A 26087-nucleotide genomic window follows, 5' to 3' on the forward strand; every position below is an offset into this window, starting at 1 on the left:
CCCCCCCCCGGAGCCATGGCCGAGAGGAGGCAGGGTGAGGAAGAGGAGGTCCCAGCCTTCTTCAAGAACCTGGGCTCAGGCAGCCCCAAACCCCGGCAGAAATTCTGCGGCATGTTCTGCCCGGTGGAAGGCTCCCTGGAGAACAAGACCATCGATTTCGATTCGCTCTCGGTGGGACGTGGAGCCAGCAGGATCGTGGCCCAGCAGAGGGACGTGGCCCACCTGGGCTCCGGTGCCCACTCCCTGTCTTCCAGGCAGGGCAGGAAGGGAGGGGAGCCACCTGTTGAATTCGGGGGAAAGGTGGAGATCAGGGCGGCTGCTGGCAAAGAGGCGCTGCAGAACCTCAATGACAAGGTGGGTGCGGATGGCTCCGGGTGTGTCCGAGAGGGAGATCTGCAACTCACCCGCGAGTTAAGCTGGGGGGGGGAGGTGATCTCTGATCAGGCTTCCATTAAGCATCATGCCTCCTCATTGCATTCAGCCTGTTTCAGTGCTCACCGAGGCAGCAGCTGGTCCTAGCCTCTTATCGCCAGACTTTAAATGTCCCTGCATTCTTCTGCAGGAGGGGGAGATTGGCAGAATTAGGGAGAGGACCGTTCCCCCCCTTCCCCCCCCCCCGCGCACACACACACTTTCCTTTCCATCTGCTGATGGAAGCTGACTTTGTTTCTGAACAGCACCCCTCTAGCACAGCGCCCCACCCATCTGATGAATGCAGCTCACCACAAGATAAAATGCAATTGTCAGCAAAAGACTGGGCAGCAAAATCTGATGGCCAAATCCCTGCCGATTTACTGAAGGTAAAACTCCCCTGGGGCTCAATTCTGAGGGCCTTGCCCAGATTTTTTACCCAGGCAATGCTCTTCGTGGGAATTTTGGCTGAGGAAGAATTTTAGGGATTGGCCAGTTGACTGAAATGGGCATTTTGCCTGAGTAAAATCTTGCATAGGACTGAAGGAATCTGGGCTTGGATTGTCAAAGAGGGACTCAAATCCCATTTAAATAATTTTATCTCCCATAGACTTCTTTGAAAATCCTGGTCTTGACCCTTCGTCCCAGTTCTCTGCTAATGTGTCAATCCATGTATAATTAAGGACCTCTTTGTCCCTTAACAACAAAATAATTCAAGGCCATAGCTTTGGCTGATCACATATACTTTCGTTCCCAGGTAAATTAAAGGAAATCAACTCAAACAAGCTTTATTTAGATTTAAGCCAAGAAATATTGTCACTCTGTGCTCTCCTCTGACAAACACAAGCTTTGAAGAGTCCAGGTGAATGAAGAGTCGATCAGGAATCTGACAAACTTCTAGTAGCAAAGTAGGAAAGAGTTCTTCCAAGTATTCCCCCATGTCCACACCCCAAAGGTGCTTATGAAACAATTCCAGTCTCTTAAGAATTCATCTGAACAGCTGGTACCCAGATGCTGATTCACCAATGGTGTGGATGGTATATTCGAGGCAAAAAAAGTGGGTGAGATTGTCCATTTGGGCTTGACCTTCAGCACTGATAAATCGAATGCGAACTTTGGGTACTCAGCACCTCTGAAAATCAGACCCCATATCCACCTGCTACTGCAAAAACCCAAGGCTTGATTTTGCCAACATTGATGCCTGTGAATGACTTGATTCAATTAAGTAGTTCAGTTAACTAAGTGAGATTAATCTCAGGAATACAATTACTCATCTGCATCAATGTTTGCAGGTTTAGGGTTCAAGGAAGTTTTGCGATTCAAGACTTAATTTTATGTGGCATCTTGCGTACAAACCATAACTCGTGATGCTTTGCAATGCTACTAGTAGAGGACTGGACATGTGTTCTGAATAATAATAAAAAGGTGCAGTTTTTGTCTGGTGAGGAAAAAAGAATCTCTTTTAAATAATACTCGAAAACAGTAAATATGGGATTATTTGGAGGAAAAATCAGGAATTGTAACAGAATATGAACTGTTTCAGAACAGCAGCTGTGTTAGTCTGTATTCGCAAAAAGAAAAGGAGTACTTGTGGCACCTTACAGACTAACCAATGTGTTTGAGCATGAGCTTTCGTGAGCTACAGCTCTAGCATTTTATCAGTTTGATAGTCACATTTTCATTCTACCTTTAATTAAGACGGCACAAAATAATGGCATGATCCACTAGAATCTTTGAATTGTGTCCCAGCATAATGCTGGCACCAATATGGTGGGTTTTTTTTTTTCTAATGGTGGTGTGAAGTCTTCTGTGGCAAATGAAGTAAGAGAGATTGATTCTCATTAGCAGGAATTTATGGTTTCCCAGGTGACTGCATCTGTGTATTGTATTGAATTGAAGTGCTAGGTCCTCAACGGATATAACCTGGCTGTAGCTCCTTATTGAGGATCAGGCTCAATATATTTATATAAGAAAGGGGAAAGAAAGCACTTCAAGCTACAAGACAAAATTCAGACTTGTGTTAAAAGGCTAAAAGCCCACTGGCTTTGCGTTTAATACCCGGGGTCTGAATTTGGCTATTTACTTTCACACCTCAGTTGCACAACATAGTTTTATTAGCACACTGCTAATCGTGTCTAACCTAGCCAAGAACAGCCTCTCTACATTTCTGTATAGATAATGATAATGTGCAACCTAAAAACAATAATAAATTCATTCATGGGTCCCCGAAGTTATGAAAAACGTAGTTTATCTAACAAAAGCCTAGATGTCCTAACACTCAACTAGCTTTAGCTTGGAGACTTGAGAATTATTATGGCCACAACCAATATTCTTAAGAACCCATCTATTTTTGATGGTTGGTACTCTGGTCTAGAAATCCAAGGGCCATATCACCAGGTGGTATACGTGGGTGATGGCTCTGTTGGAATTAGTGGAGCTCTGCCCAGTTACATTAGCCAAAGATGTGATTCAAAATATGTTAAAGCACAGTCATCGTTTCTTCCGGTGTGTACGATGACCCTGCCTTATTCTCAGCCTACATTGTTAGCGAGGCAACTAGGACCAGTACATCTGGTATTTTTCTGTACTCTTAACTATCCAGAGGATGAAAAAGGAATTTAATTGTCCTCCATTAAATGGCATGTGTAGTTCTGCAGAATAATGAAATCTCTCTATGTCTCGCTGGTGGTCTATGGTATTCCACAGGGATCTAACGCAGTAGTATCTTATGGACATGGTGCTCCATGCTTCCTGGCTTAAAATGATCCCTAGAGACATCAGGAAGAGTTTCCATCATACTTTACAAAACATTTCACAGTTAGGTCTTTAGAGGCAGTGTAGCCCAATCAACAGGGCAGACTGTGGGAGATCTGGGTTCTGTGCCAAGCTCTGCCACTGACTTGCTGTATGGCCCTGGGGAAGTTACTTCACTTTTCTGTTTCCCCTCCCATTCTTTGTCTTCTTAGTTTGTTAACTTTTGGGCAGAGAATGACTCACGCTCTGGGTACGGCAACATGGCAGCCAGGGGTGGGATTTGTCCATGTTGTTGTGCTTGAGTTAGTTTGCGAAAAATAGCAGGGAGGATGCTGTGGTACAAGGCTCGAGGGTGACCAGATGGCAGACGTGAAAAATTGGGACAGGGGGTGGGGGGCAATAGGCGCCTATGTAAGGAAAAAGCCCTGAATATTGGGACTGTCCCTATAAAACTGGGACATCTGGTCACCCTACAAGGCTCCAATGCCAGCTGTACGAACAAGTATGTACCCAGGCGGGTCAGCAGGCTTGTGCATCCCACACTGAAGCCTGGGCCAGGGTGTCCTCATTTTAATTTTTAGCGGGAGTACAGCTCGCTCAGATAGGTCTACACAAGCTGCCATTCACACCCCTGCTGCGGTGTAGATGTTTCCAATATGTCTGAGCATCTGCTAGTACAACACCTAGCACAATGGGGCCCCGACCTTGGTAGGGGCCTCTACAAAGTACCATCCTAATAACAGCAGCCCGACTCAGGTAAAAAGTCCCAGTGATTTGCTGGAATAAAGACGGCAAGGTGAAGCCCAAAGAGCGAAATCATGAATTTCATTTCACTGCCCAAGTGGAGTGAAGTGCAAGGAGTAGAAGCAAGCAAAACCCATGCAAAGTAAATGAGATGAAGAAAAAAGAAAACGTTGAGAATTTTTTAAAATTTAAGGTGTTTAATTATTAAACTTGCTATGTCAAGCGCTTTGAGGTCCTCAGATGGAAGGTGCTATAAAATGCACGGCATCGTTACTATTAACGATCATTTTAAACCCAGGCCTATGTACAGTCGTCTGCGTCCATCAAAAATCAGGGCTTCTGATTTAACTTCACAGTTGGATTTTGAATTTCTCCACCACTGGCTCCAGTCCTTTAAAGAACAGGCATTTGAATAAAAGATCTGTCCCCCAAAAGGCCAATTTGAAGTTTTGAGGTTGCTAATATGTTGACAATGTGTGATGATTCCGTACAGAAAAGTGGTTATATAGTTATTATTTGTATTATAGTAGCATCAAGAGGTCCTGTCAGATCAGGGCCCCATTGTGCCAGGTAGGGTGACCAGATGTCCCGATTTTGACGTCTGGTACTTTGGCTGCTAGTATAGGTCTCTATCCGCTATAACACACTGCCTCCCACAACACCTCGCGCTGTCACTCTCAGACAAAATGTAGTTTTTCTATCAGTCATTCATTAGTCGTATGGAATAACTGGCAGCAGACAATTAGAACACAATGTAACTGCCATTAAAAATATAGATTATCTTGTGTGTGCTGCTCACTTGATTTTTCTGCTCAGAGAGAGATCTAAAAATACCAGGCAGCTCCATTTATTGTTACCAAAGCTCTCGGTTATGCTAACACACTGGAAAGGTTAATTAAAATTAACAACTGTTTGAATCTGGTTTCATTGCAACTCTGGTCTTCCTGTGAGGCAAATTCTAAACTTCTTTTGTCATAATAATGATTATGGTAATGCCTAGAGTTCCCAACCAAGACTAGGGCCCCATTGTGCTAGGCACTGTCTAAACACATTGTAAGAGACACACCCTGCCCCAAAGAGCTTACAGTCTGACAGACAAAGAGTGCAAGGGGAAATAGAGAGGTGAGGTGACTTGCCCAAAGTCACTGGTGGAATAAAGCTGAGGTCTCCTGATGCTCACTCCAGAGCCCCTTTCACTTGGACCATGCTGCCCCTCCTTGGCTTGGCCATGTGACCGCTTTGTGCTTCAGTTTCCTCCTTTATAAAGGGGAATAATAATACTTCCCTATCTCAGAAGGGGGGAGAAGTTGTAGGTGATCAGTGTTTGCCCTTTGTCCCAAGATATCCAAGCACTTTATGAAGCAAAGCACTATTACGGTGAAAATGTTGCTACTAATGGAGGTCAGCTTCTAATCCAAATAAAGATGAAGGTTATTTATTTCTCCCTTTTTGGCTTCTTCCCTTTGCACTCTATGAAAGAAGCTGTCATTAGGCGGAGACTCAGGATCTACCTTGGCAGTCCTTTTATTCCCATTGAAGTCAGCGGGCATACTGAGTGCTGACCGAAGGACAGTTGGATGCTCCAGTCCGGATGTCTAGTTATCCAAAACTTCTATCCTAGCTGCAGGGGTTATTAGACCATCACTTTATTTTGGCACATCCACCTTTTGGGACCTGTGAATTCAGCAGCTTTGGTGGGCCCCTGATTAGAGCGTGCGAATAACGTATTTTTTGGCTCATGGAGCAATTCCAAAATAATGACGGGGGGGGGGGGGAATAGTTTCACATTGAGCCAAAAACAAAATTCTTCAGAATTTTCAGTCAATTGAAAATTTCAAACCAAAAACCTTTCTTGTCAAACTAAATGCTTTGTTTGACCTAAAACAAACGGTTTTATTTCAATTTCAACCATCTGAAAGGGTTTTGACTTGTTTAAAATATAAAATTGAAGGAAATTTCAAAACAAAAAGTTGTTTCAAACCAAACAAATCAAAATTGGGTTTTGGTTTTTTTTACACAGTTTATCAAAACTGACCCAAATTCACAAACTGTTTTGGTGTTGCTGAATCTGCACTTTCCACCTAAACCTTTTGGCTAAAAAAACGTCACCTTACTTTACTCCTGATTTGGGAAGAGTTGATACATAGAGCTTTTTATCTGTTGATCTCAAAGTGCTTAACAAAGGAGGGTCAGTATTGTTATCCCCACTATACAGGTGGGAAAACTGAGCCACAGAGTCCAGAAGTGGCTTGCTCAAGGTCACACAGCTAATTAGCGTCACTCAAATACGATCGGGCTTGCATTTTAATTAGGAGTGACTGGAGGAGAAAGGATCAAGGGGTGATGATCAGGGTAAAGGAGCAGAAATGGGATAGGAAATAAATACATAAGTACATGGCCTGGCTTTCAGAGTCGCTTTGCACCTGCGGGTCCCATTGACTACAGTGGGACTCTGAGGTGCTTGGCTCTTCCGAAAATCAGGGCATTAATCTAAATAACTTACACATAGCACCTGCCAGGCCGGTATGTAGCATAGGTAGGAAGGATGATAAATGCACTAGATTGAGACGAGTGATCTCTCTGTTCAATCTAATCCAAATAAAGATGAAGGTTGTTTATTTCTCCCTTTGTGGCTTTGCTTCAGACTTCCTGGGTGACCAGAAGCAATTGTCTTAATCTTTCGTTGCTTGAGTTCCCCATCTGTAAAATGGGAGTAAATAATACTCCCTTTTTCTCTCTTATCTGTTTAGACTGTTAGCTCTTTGGGGCGTAGACTGGCTCATACTGTGTGTTTGTACACCAAGTAACACAATGGGGCCCTGAGGCATGAATGGGGCCCAAGAATAACAATAGTTAATAAACACCGACTGGGAAAGCAATTCTATTTTAAAACCGTATCAACACGGAGGGACTAAAGTGGATTTAACATGCAAGGAAAAAGAGGTTCCAGAAACAGTCTTGCAAACCTGCAAAATAACTGGGGTTGTTGCAAAATCCTCAAGCTCTCATGATCATGCTTGCCCATCCCTGCAACAAATAATGACTAACAGGACATTGTACAGAGCACAAACAATCATAGACTTTGGAATGCTAATGGAGCCGTTGTGCAAAGCACAAGAGAGGTTGTTCCAAACAGCTGGAAATGCTGTTCCAAGTTTAATTTGTTACGATTCCTGTAATTTCTCTAGCCTTGATTTGATAATCACTACTTGCAAAATAATTACACGGAGAAATGACTTGCATATTCTCCCAATGGATCATAATCATTTGTCTGGCTACTGGAAAACCAAACAAAAGCCTGCAAGCTTCCTGGATCCCTCTTTAAGACACCAATTCACATGGAAGGGGATGCCACACATTCTGAGAGCATAGTTTTCTATTAAGTGCTTATCATGAATTTACCAATTTGCTCATCATTCCTTCTGATGCAGAAAAGAACCAGGGTCTTTGATATGGTGCCAACAAATACCATTTGGACTAAAGAGGCTCCACTGTTTGGCCCAGATGCTCCTTGTCTTCTTGTGTATTTACAGTGCTGATGGGGCACAATGGGGAAGTAATCAAGTGCTTTGAGTGCCACTGAAATACAAATAATAGGAACATAGTTTTAAATGATTAGCTTGTTTTATCAGCTACAAGGCAGCCTTCCAGGTCTGGCCCAAATCTGTTGCAGACAAGGCTGTGTCTAATTCCTCATATCCTTTGTCATATCTGCAGTATGTTAAATTTGATTCCGTACCCACTAGGTTGTTGGAGAGGTGAGACATTATTTTGTCAGCAAGCTCTGCATCCCAGCTAGAATAATGCTAATATGGCTGTTCTACATAAACGGTTCCCTCATTTGAACCCCTAAAGGGAGTCTTCATTTGGGAGCAAACTTGCGAAAGGATCTAAGGCCCAACTCCTAAATACCTTTGAGGATCTGGGCCTAATATAGCCAGAATCAACAACCTTTGTTCTGTTTCTGAGTAGCAGCCGTGTTAGTCTGTATTCGCAAAAAGAAAAGGAGTATTTGTGGCACCTAAGAGACTAATCAATTTTCAAGCACAAAGGAGATTCCCATTCTTCAGAAGATCCGAGAGAAAAGATAAGCTCCATGGTATTGATACCAAATGGTTTTTTGGTGGCAAGATCTACCCAGATTTTTTTTCTCAGTCATGCAGTCAGAATTTCCCCCAGTGAAATAAGAGTAGTTGAACCCACTGTTCATGTTCACAGATGACATGAGTCTGCTACATTTCCTAGCTCGTTCTTTAGGTTAAGCTGTAGGGGCACATGCTTGAGCTCTGGAAGGCCTATGTTCAGTTGCAGTGATGACCAAAATGATAACCTTAGAGTGCTTAGATCGTGAGCTCTTCGGGGCAGAGACCATCTTTTTATTATGTTTTTTTACAGCGCCTAGCACAACGGGGCCATGATCCCTGACTGGGACGCTGAGGTGCTTCTGCAATCTGTACGAACATAAGAACTGCCATGCTGGGCCAGACCAATGGTCTATCTAGCCCAGTATCATGCCTCCAACAGTGGCCAGTACCAGAGCTCCAGGAAGAGTGTACAGAACAGGGCAATTTTGGAGAGATCTACCCTGTCTTCTCCTCACAACTTCTGGCAGTCAGAGGTTTAGGGTTGCCCCAAGCATGGGGTTACATCCCTGGCCATCTTGGCTGGTAGCCGTTGATGGACCTATCCCCCATGAACTTCCGCAGTTCTTTTTTTTTAACCAAGTTATACTTTTGGCCATCACGACAACCCATGAAAATGAGTTCCACAGGTTACATTATGTGAAGAAAGTATTTCCTCATTTGTATTAATCCTTCTGCCTATTAATTTCTTTGAGTGACCCATGGTTTTTCTATTGTGTGAAAGGGTAAATAATACTTCTCAATTCACTTTTTCTACACCCTTCACGAGTTTATAGACCTCTGTCTTGTCCCCCCTAAATCGTCTGTTTTCTAAGATGAATGGCGTAATCTTTTCAGTTCTCCTCATACGGAAGCTATTCCATACCCTTGAACATCTTTGTTGCCCTTCTCTGAACCTTTCCCCAGTTCCACTATGTTCTTTTTGTGAGATGAGGCTATCATAACTGGACACAGCATTCAAGGTGTGGGTGCACCATGGATTTAGTTAGTAGCACTGTGATATTTTCTGTCTTATTTTCTACCCCTTGCCTACTAGCTAATACAAAGTATTAGTACGTCGTAGTAATAACAACAACAGTTAGGAAAGTGTGGGAGCTTATCTTAGTACAGCTGTGGGCCTGAAATGCTTGGGATAAACTTCATCTGTCCTCGGGATATGAGCATAAAAACCATTCTGTGTGTGTTATGTATGCCCCTCTATGCCTGATCCAAAGAGCATATATGTCTGTGAAAGCTTCCAGCCAGGGGGCTGGGACTTTCAAAGGGGTTTAAGGGAGCTAGGTCCCTCATTCCCATTGAAAGCCATAGAAAATTTGACTCCTAGCCTTAGTGCTTCAGCTCAACCTCTGGGAGTTCATTCAGGCTTTAACTCTGGAGGTTGTAGGTTCAAACCTTGGCGACAACAGCTCTTACGTAAGCCCTTATGGTTCAGTCAGAACCGTCTTTACGTTTCTCAAGATATTAAGAGCAACAACGAAAACTTAATCCAGAGACAAACACTTTGATTTGCTTTTATTGACTTGTTTGCGCAAATGGAAAATAAACCCTCCACTCAAAACTTCAGATACTATTTATTCAGAATGTCTGTCTGTAGAGGCTGAAAATAGTCATATAAGATTGTAGCTCATCATCATAGCTTATTTGACCCCCGTGTGCATTTAACTTAAGCTGTAACATTTATTAGTGGTCAAAAGAAAATACCCCCCATCCCACTAGTGACAGAAGTTCCCCTTTGTAATTTATAGCTATTAACGGTAGACATTTCTTTCATCACCTTTTGGGAGGGACAAATGTATCCCTACAGATATTTACCAATTCCCCTCTAACCCTTCCAGCACTTGATGGCATGCGGGTGGAATGTTGTACGCACAAGGCATGCCAGTCAATGGGGCTCTGTGCTGGTGTAGCAATCTACGCGTGCTGATCAGGGCCTGAGTTATGAATAAGTGAAATCTCTATTGGCCTAACCCTGCTTCTCCTGAAGGCAATAAAAAGACTCCCGTTGACTCAGGTGACAGGAGGAGCAGCTAATGGGGGTGGCATATTAGCATTTATCTGTCATCTAACATGTCTGTTTTCCTAGGAAAAAAATATAAAGCTGGTTGAGTGAAACCAATCTGTTTCTAACTTGCTTCTCACATACTAAAGCTGATGCTGTTGTGGAGTTTCCAGAACTACCAGGGAAGGTTTAAACCCACCCCGATCCCTCCTTTCATTGCACTTCAAAATATATGTTTCTGTTCTCATGCCATCACAAAATGTCCTTATGGAAAACCTGTAAAGAATTTAATAGGGATAAAACCAACAGGATGTTGTAGAAACTCAGCAGGGTCCAACTGCAATTACTCAAAAATCCTAGAGACTTAAATAGAGAAAGAGATCCTTTCTCTAGATTTTCACTTGAACCATCCTGTAATTTATAGTGGGAATGTAATTCTCTACTACAGTGTTTCCCAAACTTACAGCTGTTGTGTACCCCTTTTGAGACACTTGTCTTACCGGCATACCCCTTCTCCGGTGAAGATAATTTGGAGGATGGGGGGTGGTTGCCACATTTTTATAATGCACTCCTAATTCGTTTCATTCTGTATTAAATGTTTGTTAGAAATAAATGCAAAATTATATTACATACAGTTGAAACAAAAATTTTAATAGAAATAATAATTACATATAGAAACTGTACTATAAATAATTAAAATAATAGAAGCGACTCAACAGTCTGGCAGAACAGCGCGCGCCCGTGTGTGTTTATATATATTATATATATATATATGGTGAATTTGTATAATTCTGAAATTAAAATACGCTGGTTTGGCTAGGTTCGTGAAGAAAGCACTAGTTTTAATACTTACTCTTTCAGTCTTGAAAAATTTTCAGTACAAACCAAACTATTCAGTGCGAGGGATGGAACTGCTTTTGACCAGACACTATCGCGGGGATATCTGGCTCGATGTTTGTGATCTTAAGACGAAGCTGGGGCTCCACATCAATAAGACAATTTTGTTTTTTTTGTTTTGATGCCCAACAGTGCAGAGAATCTGATCTCGCACAAATACGAGGTGGGAAAAGGCAGAAGATACTTGACAGCTTTGTCCAATAGAGCTGGATATTCAGAGCTAACACCCAACCAAAATGACGTCAGTGTATTTTGCTCAAATTTTGTTTTCAGGAAGCTATCTGAAGCCAGCTCCAAGAGCTGTTCTTCTGAAGCAGAGAGGTTATTTGGCAATGTTTGAACATTGATGATAAAAGGGTTCCTTATCCATTCAAAGGTGCTATCTGGTTCAGGGAAATACTTCCAAAGATCTTTCTGCAAGCTTTCCAAATGCTGTTTCATGGTTTGTAACACATCACTATCAAGTTCGTTAGTCGAGTTTATTACTAAGTCATGAAGAGATGGAAAGGAATCCAGTTCACGACGACTAAGACGTTCATGCCACAGTTTCAATTTTGCAACCATGGCGCTCACTTTGTCTTGAACATGGAATATGGAGATGAGTTTCCCTTGCAACAAAGATAGATTGAGGTTGTTTAAATGAGCAAAGATATCTGCAATATGTGCTAGTTTGCATAGCCATCTCCAGTTGAGTATACAGTCTTGCAGGTTAAAGGTTTCACGTAAAAAAACTTGCAGTTCTTCTCGCAGCTCAAACAGGCGATTCAGAACTTTTCCACGCGAAAGCCAACGCACTTCAGTGTGAAATAGGAGTTGTGTGTAATCATTGCCTCTCTCATCACAAAGCTGAGAAAACAGCCGGGCGTTCAGAGGGAGGCCTTTCACAAAATTGATTATTTTCACAGCTTCATCCAGTACTTGCTTTAGATCTGCCTCCATGTTCTGGATGGCGAGTGGTTCCCTGTGAATGCAACAATGAGTCGATTTTGCTTCCGGCGCAAAAGCTTGAATACGTGCAACAGCTCCTTTCTTCGAACCAGTCATGGCTTTGGGGCCATCTGTGCTTATTCCAACACAACGACTCCAATGCAAGTCATTGTTTTTGATAAAGTCATCAATAGCTTTAAAAATAGCTTCTCCAGTTGTATGTATTGGCATAGGTTGGCAGAACAAAATATCATCGTGGACTTCATTATTCAGCTCATATCTGACAAACAACAAAAGATTAGCTAACTTCACAATATCAGTGGATTCATCCGCTTGCAGTGGATAGTAGTGACTCTTCTGTACTCTTAACAGTAATTGCAGCTTTATGTTTTCGGTCATATCTGTGATTCTGCGATGAACCGTGTTATTTGAGAGGGGGACATAATCTATACCTTTGCTAGCCTTGTCTCCAATCATCACTTGCACCATTACTTTGGCTGCAGGTTTTACTAATGTCTCACCAATCACTTCAGCAGCTCTGGACTTTGCAATTAAGTACGCCACACTATCGGAAGCTGCCAAAGCTTTCATATTTTCACCTCCCGTCACATTACGAATTGTTTTCTGGGACTTTTGGAGATCTTTGCGCCTATTCTTGAAGAATTCTACAGGTTTTCCCTCGTATTCTTTGTTTGCTATCGAAATAGTATTTTAGGTTGGATGGTTTCATACCTTCATTTGTGAGAGTCTCGTAACAAATCACACATAGTGGAATGGGCTCCACCTCATCGCCAGTCCATGAAAATCGCAGTTTAAGATATTCTTCAGCAGATTTGCGGGCTTTTTTTGTTTTCTTTGCATTCAATAAACTTACAGATGGTTCACATGGTTCACTGATTTTGTCATCACAATTGTCTGATGTCGCCATATCACTGCATTTTTCAGCATAATTATCACTAACATTCGTATTTCCTTCGTAATTTTCTTTTGTACGTTTCAAACTTCCTGGTTTTAGCCAGCGATCCATTGTAAATGGGTTTAACAAAAAGAGAAATTGTGTATATTAATACACACCAAGTATGTACTTGCTACAATCTTTAGATTACTACTAGTAGTTATTCACTTTTATCTTTTATCCATCAACATGCCTTCTGCACGTGCCACAAAGGCCAGTGTATTGCCTGAGCCGCGGTAACGCGCACGCGTGGTTTGCGTCGGCTCTGCTGTGCTATCCGATGTTACTGAACGTGCTATCATATTAGTTACAATGTACACCTGTGCGTATTTCTACTGTACAAGTGTACATCATTCTCATATATTAAATTTTAGTGAATTGTTTTCTGCTGCTAAAAAAACCCGATGATAAAGTAAAATAAATTCTGCCGCGTACCCCTTGAAACCCAGGGGTCTGCGTACCACACTTTGGGAAACACTGCTTTCCTACATTTGCTAGGATATTCCAAAACCCCTATTGAGCCATATCCTCAGCTGGTATAAAGAGGTGTAGCTCTGCTGAAGTCAATTGAACTATGCTGATTTACACCAGCGGAGAATCTGGAAGTGAAAGAGATGCTCATTCTCTATTAAATTCAATCTATAGGACCTGAGATGGTATCAGAGCGGGCATGTGTGTTTGAAGACGGTGGTCTGAAGGAAAACACGAAGACGACTGATGTTATGCAAGTTGGGGATACAGAAGAGGAGCTGTTGAGTGAGGCTTGAGGAGGGAAGCAGAAACCGAAGATTTTGGGCACTTGGGAAGAACACGTAGTGCCATCAGAGAGATTTGGGGAATGGAAATGAAGAACCCAGTGTGCATGGGTAGCAGTGAAAAAGGTGGCAGGAGTACGGTGGGTCTGGCAATTAAGTCAATAATTGAAAGGAAGAAGTGCATGCTGAATGTGTTTGTCCCTGCCTGCTCTATTGTTTGGAAAGAGGAAGTCTTACAGAGATGGAAGAAAAGAAGATACAGGAGGTCGAAATGATATACCGAGGAGGACAATGGTAAGCAAGCAGAGGGTAGACAAAGTACACATGGAAGAAATTAGGAAGAAGATGAACTTGTCACGCCCATTGATAGCCTGGAGAGTACGTGTTGGAGGTGGGTGGGACATGTGATAACAATGGGAGAAGAACGACCAGCAGAGAAAGCAGGGGAGGAAGAGGACAGCAAGATCAGACATGGAAGATGGAGGATAGGATGGAAACTCTGTCAAGGGAAGTTTGAAGAGAAAAGGCCTGGAACTTGAAGACCTACGAACCCATGCCATGGACCGGAAGGAGTCATGAAGAATTGTGGGCACCTCCAACTCCGGGTAGGGTTTGGCCTACCGACTGGACAGTGATCCTTTAACATGAAATGCACTCTTGTGCAAAAGACCTGCACAAGCCCTTATGCACCATTTTAAGCCTTGTAGAGGCAAAACCTGATTGCAGCCATGGCAGGTCCAGTGGCCAATAAACCACTGTGATTGTGCTGAGCAAAGGGTGGGCAGGATTAGTCGGGGCTGTCAATGGGCACGAACCCCCTGCAGGGCGTGACTCCTTGTGTGGCATGGGGTGGGTGGGTGGATGGGGGCAGGCCTGGGAACATGCAAGGCACAACTATCTGCTTCTGCGTTTATTCTCTCATCCCCCACCACACTGAGAGGGGTGGGGAGGGGAGAAGAGGGCTTGCATAGGGCCCTGCAGAGGCTATTTCAGCTATTGGACAGGAATAGCTCCCATGTAACAGCAGTGCAGCTATTCCCAATCTTGGGGAAGAATCCTTCCTCCTATCACGAGCCTGGGTGCAGAGGCAGAAGATTTACTCTTTAATTTGGGATTTAATTGGTGCCTAGGCTCTGTGCATTGGGTAATTCCACCCTTAATGAGGGATGCATTGAGCCACATTGGCAGAGATAGGTCTGGGATACTAACATTCTTCCATCATCCCTCACTCAGCAATTTCCAGGACTTTGAGTGATATCAATGACCTTAAGCATCCCACTCCTTTGTCTGCTGTCAGGAAGGTGGCATTTAGGGTTTGGGCTCACTGGCAGTTCCCCTCTGCTTAGCATTTGGCAAGAAGGATCTGGCAAAGTGCTTGTTCATTACGGTGTCTTCTAATTTTAAGTTTCCCAGCCTGCTGCAGGCAGAGCCATACCTCTGGAGTACAAAAGGAATCAATGGACTGAATTCCTCAGCTGTCTAAATCTTCCAGAGCTGGATGCATTCTTTCCCTTTCCACAGTGCATGGGCAGGATTTATTTTGTGGTAATAGCATTGCTGTATCGCAAAAGGGCTATGCCGCAAGCCACTAGGACGTCACAAATTTGTTATCCAGTCCATTCATTGTAACCTAGTAACTCACGACCGCAGTTAACTTTTCATTGGGATTTATTGGTCTTAATTTAAAGCGTGTGGATTTAGGCAAAACCAAGGCCTGTAAACAAACAAAATAGACTCCAATACAAAACATCTTTCGGAGAATACTGGTTTCTAATTAACATGAGCCATTAAGAACAGGGGCGCATCGTTTTTAAGATGGTCAATGTGAAGAAAGGCATGGGCTGTCAGTTCATAAGCTACGTTTTCTTTTCTAAGTTACTACTTCAAGGAAGTTTAATAATTGTTTTTTAAAATCATTTATCTTCTGAAGTCTTTTAACTTCCCAGAAGGAAAAATTTTGGGCAAGACCCTCAGCTGGTGTAATGGGGCCTCGACCTTGCCCATAAGGGTTAGAGATGGGGTTGTGATCTGGGAGTGGATGAGAATCTAGGTGTCTTTTGTGCTGTTCAGATCTTGTGTTTGGGATCAGCCTATTAACCAGCTATCTAATTTCTTCATCTGTGTTGTTCTGTACGATAACAGTTCTTATAATATGGTGATGGGAAAGAATCTCTGAACATCTCCATGATATCGGCAATAGAAGTGCCAATGAAAACTAGCATTATGGGTTTCTTTATTAGAGAGATAGTGTGGTCTAGTAGGTAGGGCACTAGCCGGAGTTCGTATTTTGGCTGTGCCACTGACCTACTATACGATGCTGGCATCACACCTCACCTCTGTGCTTCCGCTTCCTCTCCCACCTTTTGTCTCTTTGGGGAGAGAGACTAGGTCTTGCTGAGCACAATAGGGTCCTCACCTCAGATGGAGCCTCTAGGCCTTGCTATCATAGTAATAATTTATGGAGGACTTGAAACAGGAACCTCAAATCCAAAAGCTCTTGAATTTTGGGAATGGTCCGATCTGCGCTTTATACACATTGTGTCCTGTACCTGGCTGAGTGCTTTGGAATTTAATAAATAATAAAACCAGGCTACTAATTTGGACATAGTATGCTAGACTGTGCGTATGACTTTGCCACTAATGACATACTTCTGCTTCTTTGCAGCTTCCTGGCTTGCTGATGCCAGCATTTTACTTCCAGGTCTCCAGTAAAAATGTGCTGAGATATCAAAACTTCCCCCAGTGCAGCAGACCAGGGAGGGGCAAGTTGATACATTTAGTGTTTTCTATTCAAATTGTTAACAAAATATTCAACAGCGCAGTAACAAGTTAATCATGTGATAACGAGCTGCGTTCTCATTTGTTACTGGTCAGGTATTAGTGGATTGGAGCATTAACCAGTGTAAGGCTTCCTGGTATACTCAGGAAAAGCTGTCTCTTTCTCTCTCCACTCTACCTTCCCCCTGCAACCTTGTAGCCTAATATAAAAGAGAGATCTTGGTGTTGATCTCTTGGAACAGGTGTTCCCTTTAAAAAGATGCACTGCAGTGGTACACTAAAGCAATTTTTAATCTCTTACATTTGTGCATTGTATGTTTGATCTGGAAGGATCTTGTGATCCAAAGGGCCTGATTCCTGCAACCCCCTACTCATGGAATTAGCCCCCAAATCAGAGGTGTCATTTGCTATGGGGCAGTTGCCCCCCCAACTTGGGGTTTTCGCCCTGGACTTTTCATAGATCTATATGCTGCATTATGTCTTTTACTGTACTTTTTGGGCCCTCTCCCCAGCCTTTGCAGGATAGAATATAATAACCTCAACGGTCCATATGCTAGCTCAACTTTGCTCTCTCCCCCTGGAATTTTTCTGCAATTTCCCCCTGCCCCAAATGGGTTACTTGTGTGAGTAACAAGACTTGCAGGTTCAGATCCATAGGGCTTTTATAGTTTGTACTGTATTTAACAGGTATAATTCGCTTGTCACTGAGGAGTTTAAATAATATCCTTAGTTTGTCATTACCTGGCCCATACAGACCTGCAAACAGAGATGGATTTGTGTCCTCTGTCCATGAAAAATGTCTCTTGTCTCATTCCTCTCAAGCAGCTGTCCCTGACAGTGATGGGGTATTGGGTTAGATAGGCCACTGATATGATATGGAATGGTGATTCCAATGGCTTGAGAGAGTAAGATGCTGGGGCCAGGGATCGGATGTTTCCTTTGTCTTGTACAGTGCATAACAAGTGTCACCAGCACCTGCTCGTTATTGTTTTCCCTAGCACGCTAACTCTTGGAGTCTGATGTTTATGCGAGAATCTCAGCTTTTTCTTCTTTTTTTTTTTTTAAAGTAAGTTTCCAGCTCCTAGGCAAAGAGAAAAAAAATGGAAAACATGACCCAAGCATGGTCTTAAGGCTCAGAAAGCGGAAGCAAAGAAATAGAACGAGGGTGGAGTTATTGGTTTATAAAAGCTCATGATTGTTAAGCTTATCTCATGATTTTTGAGGCCGGATTCCTAATAGTTGAACCCGTGGGGTTGGTAATGCTCTAATAATGAATGTGACCTAGATGGCCCAATGGCGCTCAGCGTAACCCCTGCTTCTTGAAGACTTGCAGGGAGCCAGAGATGCAGAACGTGGATGCCCCTTAGCTACTTGTGTATTTTTTGGGAAGGGTGGAAAAGGCCATCAGATGATGTAGGTGTTGTTCCCAATCGAAAAGGGGAAGGCCTGGTCAAAGCCAAACCCGTGGGTTGCTATGCAGGCCTGTTAAGAATTTTGGGGGCAGGGTACTTAAAAGTTTGCTGGAGCCCTTCCCCTTTCACCCGGCTCACAGATCTTTCGGGGGGGAGCCCTGAGCTCAGGCTCCAGGTACAACTCTCCCTCCTTTAGCCCCCTCTCCTCAGCCCTGATGCTATTGTTCAGTCTCAAACAGCGCCTCCTCCATCGCGCCAAGGAAGGTGGAAGGGCCGAGATGGACAAAGAGGGAAAGTGCCGTATTTCCTGCTGCGCCCGCTCTCCAGAAAGAATTTTCCTATTGGATTTACTGGCTCGGCAGCGCGGAGGGTCTGGGTGTATGTGTGAAATAAAACAATGGCATCCACATGCATATTCCTTTCAAAATAACGATCTGAAATTCAGAGTCACCGTGCATCCTATGGCTCCCAGGGGGAGCTGCGGATGCTCAGCATCCCCGAGCATCAGGCCGGGACTCGGTTAGAAGCCAGCTCCCTGTTCTGCTGGGCAATGCTTTCTTTCGCCAAGGGTTATGCGGTTCTCTCCTTTCCCTTTAAAAAAAAAAAAAAAAAAGGCAACTCCCCTTCCCCCAATTCCCTTGCAAACCTGCTGCTGATCTCACCCAGCAACCGCCCACCGTGCAAGCTTCCGCAGCAGCATCTTCCAGCCACGCCAGCGGAAAGGGCGGCGGGGGGGGAAGGGGGAACAACCCCCCCCCATCCCCCTCCGCTGTGGCTGGTGGTAAAGGGCGTGGGCGGCGGCGGAGCTCTGGCCCCGTGCAGGGGGCTTGGCTTGGCCCCATATCTGCCAGCTGGGGCATTGCACCGGCAGCGTGGGCTGGGGCTTTGGGAGCCCGGGCGCAAAGCCCAGGAGGGCGCTGCAGCATCCAGCGAGCTGCAATGCAACGCTGCCCCCCCGGCCCCGCCCCGCCCCGCCCCGCCGGGCCTGGCCTGCTCCCCAGGGGCTCTGGAGCCGGGGCAGCAGCCGGGCCGTGCACCGCCGCGCCGCGAGCTCCCAGCTCGAGCCCGCCCCGGGGGTTGGGTTGTCGCGGGGAGGGGAGGGGAGGGGAGGGCAGGGCAGGGCGGCTCCTCCATTGCGCCACTTTGCATGTTACCGCTCTTCTCCCCTCCCATTGCACAGCGGCCGGGGCTCGTTTGCATATCCCGGCGGCTGCCAGCCAATCCAGGCCAGAGCCGGGTGCTTCCTCCCCCGCGCTCGGCAGAGGAAAAGGGAGTGGCTGAGCGCGCATGCGCTCCCGCTTCCTCCTTGTGCTCGGGCTTTGATTGCAACGGGGATTTTTCCCCCCGCTGGCTCCTTCGGTCTAATTCTGGGGCTGGGCTTGGAGCGGGGCAAAGACAGGGAGACGCGCCGGGGCTGCTGTTGGTCCCGGTTCCTGCGATTTGCAAAGCGCCGGGCAAGCTTCTTTTCCTCCCCTGCAGACCCCAGCGTCCCCCCTCTCCCACCCCCGCCCCACTTCCTTTTGATTGCAATTGATTTTATTTTATATCTATCTATATATTTTTAAATTTCAATAAAGCGTTTGCAAGAAGGAAAAAAAAATCAATAAACAAACCCCTCCCGGTTTTTGTTTTGGGGGTTGTTTCCCAAGAGACATGTCTTATCAGGGGAAGAAAAATATTCCACGGATCACGGTGAGTGTAGCGACATGGGGAAGGAAGGAGAAGAGGGAGGGGGAGGATTAAGCCCTTTGTGTGCTTGGGAGGTGATTGCAAGGGGTTTTGCAGGAAGATGATAAGATCACGCTCTCCTGCAAAAAACCCCTCCTCTGCCGCAGCATCGCTGGAAGCCTTATCTAGACGTCCTGAAAACATGCAGGGGATGCGGGGCGAACAATGGTTGCCTTGAAGTTGCAAGGAGTGGGGCGCCAGTCGAAGCGGAGCTGGGCTCGTGGCTCATCAGCTCGGGGATGCTGCGACCCTAGCATGGGTCCGAGCAAACGGATGGCAGGTTTAGGCGTGCACGGGTGGGAAGAATAGACGGAGGGAGCTGGCTCGTGGGTTTCCGAAGCCCCGAGTGGGGGGGGGGGGAGTTGAAAATGTATCGCTTTGATGTTTTATGGCAGCCCGTGCCGCTCCTAATACACAGGGCGGATGGGGGTGGGTGGGGAAGTGAATGGTAGATGCAGAATGACAGCCGGGGTGGGGTGGAAGAAGGTAGGATTGGGGAGGGTCTGCGGGAGATTTTAAAATAGACATAAAACCAGATTTTTTTACAGTCTGGCTCTAAAATATGGCTCAGGAACAGACATATCTGCCGGGCAGAGCTTCTCCACCACTTTGCTGGGAGGAGGGGGCAGATTTGGCTGGGCTCTGAGGGTTTTTTTCTGTTGGTTTTCTGGTATGATGGAAGCAGCTTTCCCCCCCTCTGCTCATACAAAGAGGGCTGTGATTGTGAGGAGCTGGGGACAGTGTTTGTGCTGTTCCTCCAGGAGGTAATGGCGCTGCTCCGATGAGATGAGCAGATGGGGCTGGTTCTTTTCATCTTCCATCCTCCTTCCCAGCGCAGCGAAAACAATGCTTAGAAAGAGCTCCTGGTGGTGGGATTTTTTTTTTTTTTTTGGTACTGGTATATGAGAAACGCCTCCCCCTCTTTAAGATTAGGTGTGGAAATGAAATAGGAAGTATTTCTCTTCCCCAGGAATATTCTTGCAACACACAATTCAGTCCACCCCTGAATGAAATCTGAAGGGAAAAGAAAAGGAGCGGTGACATAAAACCCTACGTTTCCCCATTATTATGGAAACTGATCAGTGCAGGTATCACAGGGGCAAAGATACTAACTTTCTGCAGCGTAAGTGAGGCAGTTAAAAATGCTCCTTGTTTATCTTTTGACATACAAGTTTGCACTGTTTGTATCCGAGTAAGAGCTTTCCGCTCTTAGACTGAAGGATGCACCCGTCGTAAATCTTGTTCCTGAGCCTTAGAGGTGGACAAGTGAAAGATCAACGGTAGTAGATGGATGATATTAAGTGTGACATTTGGATGTGAGCTGTTGAATTGGGTAGCTGTGTGTAAAAAGCATTTATGCAGCCCAGTGTACTTCACTGATTGGAATGTGAGAAGACTGAACCTTTAACTGGTAGAAAAAATGAGTGATCTCTCACTGAGATTCCAGTATCTTAAGGTTTTAAAAACGCTAGTCCCGATTTAGAGGAAGCTGAATATTACTGATGGGTGGTGCTGTGGGTCTTCAGCGAACTGGTGTATTTTTTTCATGAATGAACATTGCAGTTATTTGGGTTGGGGTGGATAACAAGACAAAGAATAGGAGATGAGCCAGATTCTGATTTGATTTACTCTGGTATAAACACAGTGTGACTCCACTGAGATCCGTCTGTAAAGAGATCAGAATCTGGCTCAATGGGTAGGGGACTTTCATGTGAATCAGTAAGGTGAATATGAACAAGTGTGGTATCAGTCCTTCCCACAGATACAAACTGCATATGTGGTTTCATACAAAGCCCATTGAAGTTAATGGAAAGACTCCCGTTGATTTTGGTGGGCTGTGGATCAGCCTCAAAGGGAGAGGTGTGTACGATGAAATGAGCTGTAGCTCACGAAAGCTTATGCTCAAATAAATTTGTTAGTCTCTAAGGTGCCCCAAGTCCTCCTTTTCTTTTTGCGGATACAGACTAACCCGGCTGCTACTCTGAATACTAGCAGTAGGTTATAGAACAGCATTATAATGTCCAAGGCTCATTTTGTCATTTTTTGTATATTTCCCAAGTGACAGTGGATTGAGGACTTTCTTCTGCTCTCATTATCATCTGTGGCAAAACTATGGATTTCAATAGGATCAGGCCTTTAATGGCACAAGAAGGCTGCACTGGAGGGAATTAGTGCAGTGATTCTAGGAATGATGGAAGTGTGGGACAATTTGCTGTAGTATACAGGAACCTGGCATTGAAAACAAGCAAGTTTTTCAAGCCCCATGTTGCTCTGTTAAGCATTATTGTCACAGCAGAGCCTAAATTTAAAATCTTGATTTCTTTTTGCATCCTTACGGAGCCAAAACTCTCCATTAACTTTTCCCTTAAATAAGGAAAGAAAGACTGGATACTAAAAAGCTTTTATAATTTTTGTACAATGATATAAAATTAGCTGTAAATGCAAATCTTAAACACCTTGGGCCTGATTCTCAACTGGTGCAATCATGGTAGCTCCGTTGACTTCCAAAGTGCAATGCCAGTTTATAACACCTGAGAATCTGGTCCCCTATCTTAAATTAGATTGTAGTCTCTTTGGAGCAGGTACTGCCATTTTCTATATGCCTGCATAGTTCCTAGCACAGTGCAGCCCCAATTCTGACTATGGCTCCTGACTACCTCTATAATAGTAATAAATAATGCCTCTGAAAACATGTGTTCTAATTTTATGGTCTGTGCATCTACATGTTAAAGTCATGCACTTTTCCCTCTTTTAAATCAGCCTTGGATTTCCTCTATGGACAATAGTATGTCAGGCCTTGGGTTATGAAATGTCATTGATTCTGTACAAAGGAAACGGGGCAAGTTTTAGCAGTTTCTTTTCAGAAGATGTGCAAATACATTTCTGAGAGGTAAGGTGTAACTTGTGAGGTTTAAATTTAGTGCTGCATGATACATGTGCACTTTGAATTCAGTATTAAATATATGTGCACTTAGTGTTGTGGGGAAAGAGGATGAATACAATGCTAATGGCCCACGTTCCTTCTCACCTAAAGATCTTTAGAGTATGTGTTTTGATATTGTGCACGAGTACTACAAAATGATGCATTTGTTTTTCACTTACCGTAGCTGCAAAGGAGCTATGTAACCTAAGCGAATATCTAGAAGGAATGGCTTGAAAGCTGCCTCATTGGCATTACCTTTCTGTTTCTACCAAACAGCAATCTAATTTGAGGGAGGTTTAATAACATGGCTTCTTAAATCCTATCTTTAAGTTAATTTGCTAATGTGTGCTTATTTTCATTAGATTATGCAGTAGCTGTGTAGAAACACAGTAAAAGATCCACTGAACTGAAACCTTGCTAGACTTGGACAAAATGGATTTGTTTGTGTTGTGTATCCCATGGCAACAGACTTTTGGTCAATTTCTCTGACTGCAAGTGTGACTCAATTAGCCAAGTAGTGACTTTAGGATGGGTGGATTTAGGAAGTTACGCCTGCAACAAGGTTAAAAATAAGAGACGTGGTTAAAAACCACAATCTGCTTTTTGAGAAATGGTGTTTAGTACTTTTGTGGTAGGTGGGTGAACGATTTTGGTTTAATTGGTTGTTGGGGTAGTTAAAGCAAACAAACAGGCCTCATAACCAAACTTCTTTTAAATAGAGAATATCGCTTGCTCTTGGATCATTAGAGTGATGAAAGGACTTGCAGATGAAATGGTACTTTATCTTTTCAGTTGAAAGTACTGTAATTGACTTGTTTTTTGACATGCCCTTTGAATAATGCAAAGCTTGTTTCCCTCTCCTCTTTTATCTGTGAACGGATGCTGCAAACTGTCAGTTTTCTTACAGCCTAATTATTATTGTTCCTTGTTTTTTTTTGTTTCAGAGCGATCGTCTTTTGATCAAGGGTGGTAAAATAGTTAATGATGACCAGTCTTTCTATGCAGACATTTACATGGAAGATGGGTTGATAAAGTGAGTGCAGCCTGATGCAATGATGTGATTGAAACTAGCAAATGTAATGTAAATGCACTGCAGAACTGCAAGAATAACTCAGTCTTGTAGAATGCAGAAAGAAATGAATATGTAATGCATAGTGGGGTGCTTGACTGGAGGGATCTAAAACCAAGGTGTTTAAATAATAATAAAAAAGTACTATACGTTCCAATTAACATAGTCATTAAAGCTCTGGTCTAACGAGGTACTTAAGTGCTTGAATGATTTGAGTTCAGTGGGACTACTCGCATGCTTAATTTATGCTGGTCATGTGTTCAAGTACCTTGCTGCATTGAGGCCTAGGAAATTCTCAATCCAGAGCCTAGCAAACTGACTTGAAGCCCAATCCAAATCTCTTTCAAATCTTCCCATTAAAGACTTCCATTGACTTCAGGGGGCATTGGATCAGGCCTCTTTCAGGCTCACCTTTAGGTTTTTAGTCCTTACGCATGCAATTCTGGCACATTAAATGTATTACACATTTCCTTGGAATAAAACTCATAGGGAAAAATGGACTGGCCAAAGGTTACAAACCAGGAATTTTGCTTGTTCTGGCTATATACTCAGCACATCTGCTTTCTTAATCAGGGCTAGAAGTTGGAGGAGCAAGTGAAAGACACCTAATTAATTGTGATGTACCATCCACAGTTCGGTGTTTAAAAATAAATCCTTGCGAAACCCAGACTGACGGGCTTTGGGGTCTCATCAGGAACTTGGTAACTAGCATATGTGCAGGTTTATTTTTGTGGTTGCTGTACATATGTTTTAGTGTGAAATAAAGTAGATAGGCTACATGCAGAAATTCTTGCAGTCCTTTCCAAGCAACATGAAAATCTAAAAATCACCGTTCCATCCCAGAATGAATTATTGCACTGGGCCCAGTTCAACTCCCTCTGAAGTCAATTTCAAGACTCCTACTGACTCCAGTGGGATTTTGACGAGACAGAAAATAAAGAAAATGTGATACACTGAACGCCAGCTTCACAGAAGTGTACCGAGGCCACGTATTGCTATTGCTCTGTTGTGCTGTATCATTGGCACCTGTTAAAGGGTATTGTATCCAGACCATGTCGCTCGCTTGAGACACGTTTCTCATTATATTCATGTGGTGTAACATTTGTAACTCGCTTACTGATTGACACCTGTTTACCCAGGCAAATTGGAGAGAATCTGATTGTGCCAGGGGGAGTGAAAACCATTGAAGCTCATGGCCGGATGGTGATCCCTGGTGGAATTGATGTCCATACCCGCTTCCAGATGCCAGACCAGGGAATGATCTCTGCTGATGACTTCTTCCAAGGAACCAAGGCTGCCCTGGCTGGAGGCACCACAATGATCAGTAAGATAGAGATATGTATTCCCTGGGGAGTTGGGCGGGGGAGGGGAGAGGTTCCCTTTGCTCTTTTGAACAAACCATATCTATAAGCAGGGAACATAATTTATGGAAAATAGCAGGGTATTTGCCTCCCAGTGTGTGTGTCATTTATCGGCTAGAGTGGGGGACTGGGAGTTGGGTCTCCTGAGTTCTGTTCCCTCCTCTACCCCTTGGGCAAACACCCTCTCAGGGCTGGGAAGTGGAATACAGGACTCCAGGGTTCTATTCCTGGTTGGATCATCTAGCCTTCAAGTCAATGGGTTATGGACTTCCATGAGGATAGGATTACACCCAGGCTGACTGTGGAACCTTGAGGAATTTTCAATGGGAATTTTGTCATTGATGTCACTGGCTGCAGGGTCAGATCTTAGCCTTTCTGTGCCTCAGTCTCCCTATCTGTGTAGTTGCTATAACAACATCTTCACAAGGGTGTTGTGAGGCTTAATTGGTGTATTGTTTCTAAAGTGTTTTGTCATTCTTGGGCATGAGGTGCTGTGCTGTATAAGTATACTATGGGGACACTTCACATGGGCCTTTTGGGGTAAATATTTTAGTCCTCACGGGAGGTAGAGGCTGATCATACTGACGAGGCACAATGAGTCAATGCAAATTACATGTACGGTGCACCTCTCAAAATCAGACTTCTTTCTTAGGTGCCTAAATGTAAGTGCCTCGCTTTAAGCATCCAAGTTTCAAAATTTTTGGCCCGAGGTTTTGTTAACTGATTTTAAAAATTCAATTGAAATACACTCCGCTCCCCCCAAATAATTAAACATTATCTTTCTGGTTTTTGGAATTATGCCACAATATTAGTGTGTGAGAATCAGGAAGTGAAACTGACTAAAGTCTCTAGGCCAGATCCTCAGCTGGTCTAAATGGCTGAAGTTCTTGGTACCTGTGACAATTTGCATTAGCTGAGGATCTGCCCCAATAATTCTTTACACAAATCTTTCATATTTATGTTGTTCTAGCTGAGAAAAAACGTAAAATATAGCTCAGTTCAAGTGATGAGCTTGTGAACTGCCATAGGACATCCTGCAGTCTGTTGTCCTATGTGAGCACTGTTTGCTTTGCAAGCTCTTCGGTACTGCCTCTGCTGGTTACTGCTGTGACATCTGCTAGAGCAGCGGCCTTGGGGGCTGCAAGCAGGTTTCAGGGGGTCTGCTAAGCAGGGCCGGCGTGAGACTCACTGGGGCCCAGGGCAGAAAGCCAAAGTCCCATTGCATGGGGCCG

General features: G+C 44.1%; 1 protein-coding gene across 7 annotated transcripts in view; it reads left to right on the forward strand.

Moving 5' to 3' along the window:
- The window catches only part of DPYSL2 (dihydropyrimidinase like 2), a 92433-nt gene continuing 66346 nt past the window's right edge, over positions 1 to 26087 (forward strand). For 2 of the 7 annotated variants that reach the window (XM_073324853.1, XM_073324854.1), the window contains exons 1-3: positions 1 to 354; positions 23370 to 23458; positions 24634 to 24818. In XM_073324853.1, coding sequence (XP_073180954.1) covers positions 16 to 354; positions 23370 to 23458; positions 24634 to 24818 — 613 coding nt within the window. In that variant the 5' untranslated portion in view covers positions 1 to 15. Of the gene's footprint in view, positions 355 to 19073; positions 19467 to 19777; positions 19799 to 20496; positions 20626 to 22324; positions 22393 to 23369; positions 23459 to 24633; positions 24819 to 26087 lie in introns of those variants that run through there. The other 5 variants (XM_073324855.1, XM_073324856.1, XM_073324859.1 and 2 more) reach the window with 4 other exon arrangements.

The sequence above is a fragment of the Lepidochelys kempii genome, chromosome 26, assembly GCF_965140265.1.
Source record: "Lepidochelys kempii isolate rLepKem1 chromosome 26, rLepKem1.hap2, whole genome shotgun sequence".
Lineage (NCBI taxonomy): Eukaryota > Metazoa > Chordata > Testudines > Cheloniidae > Lepidochelys > Lepidochelys kempii.